This window comes from Castanea sativa, chromosome 2 (genome assembly GCF_040712315.1).
Source record: "Castanea sativa cultivar Marrone di Chiusa Pesio chromosome 2, ASM4071231v1".
Classification (NCBI taxonomy): domain Eukaryota; kingdom Viridiplantae; phylum Streptophyta; class Magnoliopsida; order Fagales; family Fagaceae; genus Castanea; species Castanea sativa.
The window spans coordinates 42749199-42753685 of record NC_134014.1 but is presented as its reverse complement, the minus strand read 5'-3'; the positions used below and the strand labels follow the sequence as shown (position 1 = coordinate 42753685).

General features: G+C 38.7%; 1 protein-coding gene across 1 annotated transcript; it reads right to left on the bottom strand.

Moving 5' to 3' along the window:
- Positions 1–2214: 2214 nt before the first annotated feature.
- LOC142626439 (D-amino-acid oxidase) lies at positions 2215–3894 on the bottom strand. Its single transcript, XM_075800259.1, has 2 exons — positions 2998–3894; positions 2215–2842 (listed from the first exon to the last, which is right to left on the bottom strand). Exons 1-2 carry the CDS (start codon positions 3884–3886, stop codon positions 2457–2459), a joined length of 1275 nt encoding a protein of 424 aa, XP_075656374.1. The 5' UTR covers positions 3887–3894; the 3' UTR covers positions 2215–2456.
- Between the last annotated feature and the right edge of the window lie 593 nt (positions 3895–4487).

The following is a 4487-nucleotide window of genomic DNA, read 5'->3' as shown; positions in this document are numbered from 1 at the left end:
TCTTGGTAACGCTTCTTGCTGAGTAATGGGGTTTTAATATGACTTCAACGGTTTGTCCAGCTGGTTATGTAACCGTCCAGGGTATTATTGATGGCACTGAATGATCCTGATATCCTCGTTGGTGACGTGGATACTTGCTTAGGCTCGTCTCAGAGAGCGGTCTCATCTGTCCTACTGAACTCGTCGGTAGTTGATTTCGTCAGTCCCATCAGTACCTATGTTTAGAAAATGCGAAAAAATTTAATTTTCACTTAAAAAAACGAAACATTAATTTTGTTTCAAACATGAGCTAGGTTGAACTTTGATCTTTCTTCCCTTTTTAAATGGAATTTCATGGTTACATTAGACTACATATATGTTTACAAATGTACGATCTTCTTTCCTTAAATAAAGTAAATACTATGAACAATATTTTCCATGATCACATAATGATTAATTCATTGATCATAGTTAATATTAGACTGTTCAAATATTTGATTAGATAGGTTAATTTTTATTTATGGATTCATTAGAATTAAATTCACTGACCATGTATTTGAAGCAAAACATATTTTTTTTTTTTTACCACAAAATAGATTATTTGTATTATAAATTAAAGTATAGTGTGATGGTGATGGTAGAGGCAGAGTCGAAGGTAATGTAGTGTTGGTGCTGGTGTGGGCGATGATAGTGATGGTGGTGGTGTCAGAATAGTGATTATGGCTGATACAATTGTGTTGGCCATGGCAGCACAAAGGAATGGAAGGCGTGAGTGTGCAAAAAGAACGATAGAAAACATTATTTTGCCTCTGAAAATGAAAAATGTTTTCTATCTCTTGGCTTGTTTTTGTATTGATCATAAAAGATCTTTTTTATGTTAGACTTTCATTTTCCATGGTACCAAACATCAGAAAAGGTTTTCCACTCATTTAAGTAGAGCATAAGCTATATAATCTGAATGAATTGAAGTGGCTAATTGCTATTCGAAGCATTATCTCGAAGGGTGAATCCCATCCACTTATGTTGCTTAAACAACGGACTATTTTTCTAAATATTTTAAAAAAAATTTAAATAAAACACACAGATATCTTAAATTGGTGCTTTCTCATTTGCATAATATCAACAACAAAAAATATATACATACAAACACAACAAAATCTTACAACGTTTTCATAACAACCTTATTTTTTTTTTACATGAACAACCTTATTTTGAATTATGGTAAATCCAGGTATAATCCTGTTTCATTTTATTTTGACTTTATTAGGATCAGCTTACTGTGAAAATGTTACTAGATAGTCTAGATTTTGTGAAAATGCTATGAGATTTTGTTGTGATTATAAAAAAAAGTCTTTTTGCCAAATAAAGGAATTTCAATTTATCAAGCAAGGCCAGCTGTTTATGAACAGTATGTTGCCTCTTGGGCCAGGCTTAGAATTGCGATCTGAATAATAAGGCGGATGAGGGCTGGAGGCAACAAACTGAGCTTCACAATAATAAAGTCCAAGGCATGGGCGGCTTAGGACCCAAGCTACACAATTACTTGGGCCAGTCCTAGAATTTTCTTTCTGCCAGCTTCGGTATTTTTTCTTTTTTCTTTTTTCTTTCTTTTAAATGTTATTTCAAAATTAAAAGTTTAGATTATAAATTTTTTTTAAGATATGAATATTTAAACTTGTGAAATTCACTCCATAATGATTTTTATCATCCTCAATTAACTTTTGTGTGTAGGTCCGGATTGGAATCCACATCCCTTATTCAAGGTTAATTTTATTGTCAAAAGTATAAAGGATAGAGGAATCTTTAATTTAATCCAATTCCCGTTGGCCAATCAGACCTCCATTCTAATTGGCACCATTGGCAAATCTAAGAAGCCATCCGCAATGATAATTGGCTAAGTTTTATAATTTATCTTCTTCTCCTGTTGCCCCAATCTTATCTGGATTTTTTTTTCCTTATTCCTCTTACATTGAGCAAAAATATAATTCACCCAACTGGTGCATTTTGAATGAAAATTGAACTTTCCAAATGAAGATATAGAACATGTGGAGCTCTTCTCATTTCAATGAACAAATTGCCTACAAACTTATTCCAACAGTAAATCCCCGAATTGAAGAAATCTTCCTTTTGCATGTTAACAATCAATAACACCTTCCACATTTTCATCTTTCTCCGAAGCACTGGAATGTTGAATGCAAGCATTTTGGTGCAAAGCGATCGTTACACAATAAAGGATGACATAAACAATTCATGTGAGAGGACGTCTGCATTTATAATAATCTCGAAATATACTTAACATTCCATGTTATTATGCATAACATAACTGATCAGAGTGAAACTCCATGAGTAGTGTTGTACTTGTAGTGGTATTTTGATACAGGCAGATTTATTTAGTAACAATTATCACAACAGGATCATCTAATTATTTTTAGTTCAACTTCAACCGCATCTTACACCCAAATAAACAAAAATAAAAATCAAACCTTTCCTCTCCTGCTACGCCCGGCAAATCTAGCAGGACTAAACACAGTAAGATCCACAATGGTAGCACGCCCATCCAACACAAGCTCAGCCATTGCAGCCCCAGTGGCGGGACCATTCAAAATACCCCAACAACTATGCCCAGTTGCCACATAACAACCTCGAATCCCCGGAACCTCCCCTATCACAGGCACACTATCATCAGTACAAGGCAAGAAACACGCTTGCTCGACCTTCACTTCCGCCTCTCCTTCCCCTAATTGACTCGACACAGTCTTCGCCACCCTCTTAAGCACCTCTATCGCCTCCGGGTTCCCAACTATTTGCTCTGGATCATCAGGTACCTCTTCCTCCGCAGACATCCCACACAAGTACACCTCCCCTAACAACCCAAATCAGAATACCAAGTGAACATAATATTTAGCACGAAAACTGAGATAACCACTCACTTATCTAGCTAAAACATCTCAGCATGAATGTTTAGTAATTTCTTGAAAGCAATAAAAGTATTTTTCAATATCAAAATAGTGAAAATACCTGTGGGACGAGGATACACCTCAGGGTCCAAGGGTTTTCCTCCTTGAGATGGATGGTAAGTTAGGAAAAGCGCATGTGGGGTTATAGCATCGGGGTTTTTAGGTTCCAAAACAATGCTATGAGCTTTCAAACCGTGCACTCTAAATATCGATGACAATAGCTCCAATTTACAAGACCAAGGTCCAAGCGCCAAAACCACCGCATCCGACTCAATAACTCGACCCCCTTCGAGCGCAACCGATTTGACTCGGCCTTCCTCCACCTCCACGCTCTCCAATTTCCCAATCACCACCTCCGCACCGTAATTCTCAACCGCTTTCGAAATCAGGGTCCGAGTGAATAACTGGGGGTGAACTTGGGCCGTGGTATCAGTGGTCCCAATGGTTCTGGGGCTCCGAACCGGCCCATCAACCCAATTAGGCACAATGGAGGGTTTGGAACCGGAGGCGGAGGGAGTGGCTTGGGACTCAGTTTCGGTGATGGAGAGGCTGAGAGTGGTGAGGGGTCTGTAGCCGTAGGATTGGGGGCCGTCGAGTTCTTGGGCTAGCGAACGGTGGAGATTGAAGCTGGCGCGGGCGAGAGAAGAGAGGGCCCCACTGTCGCACCAGTCGAGAGCGAGAAACCCACCGGCTTTTCCGGAAGCGGCGCATGCCACGGCTGATTTCTCGACGAGCGTCACGGCGGCGCCTCTCTTTGCTAAAAAATAAGCCGTGCAGACTCCGATGACTCCGCCGCCGCAGACCACCACCCGATTTGGATGCTGCTCCATGGTCGATGATGGTGATGAGGAGCACCGGATCAATGTAACGGGGAAGGTTCTAGCATTTCGGGTTTGTCGCAGAAATGGAGAGATTGATAAGGAAGGTACAAGTACAACAGAAACCGTCATACGTATCTGCCACTGTATGTTTTTTGAAAGTACTAAAATCGTGACACGTGGGATATATAATTGGGCTCTTAGGCCCGTAGAATATAAGATTGAGATATATGGGCTTGTTAAGTGTACGATCCATAAGTTTCGTGTTTTCTTTGCCAATAGAAATAAAGGCCTTCTTTGATGAATCAACTTGGGTCTGAGAAAAACTCCTAAATCGAGCTGGGCTTCAACCTTGGCTAGACTGGACACAAAGAGAAAAAAGAAACTAGGCTTCGACTACGTTAGCTTCTTATTTTTGATGGACATTTGTTTCCTAGTCAACTGCTGGGCTGGGCTCATAGTGGCGAGGGTGGGGAAGAAAAATTACCTTAGTCTGGCCTAAGAAATAAATTAAAATAAAATACATCAATTTCAAATAAAAAAAGAATAATTTTTTACTCAACCTTGCCTAAGAAATTAAGACATAAACTTACAAAGTTACAATTTCTTTGCCCCCTTTTCTCTAAATAATTTATACTATAATTTTATTTTATTTTTACTTTTCCTTTTCCTTTTCCTTTTCCTTTTCCTTTATGAGATTTCTTCATGCATTTATTCTTAATAAATTCTTTTA

Coding starts and splice junctions, on each gene's coding strand:
- LOC142626439 (XM_075800259.1), bottom strand. CDS start 3,886: ATGACGGTTTCTGTTGTACTTGTACCTTCCTTATCAATCTCTCCATTT. Junction 2,843..2,997: donor GGTGTATCCTCGTCCCACAG/GTATTTTCACTA, acceptor TTGGGTTGTTAG/GGGAGGTGTACTTGTGTGGG.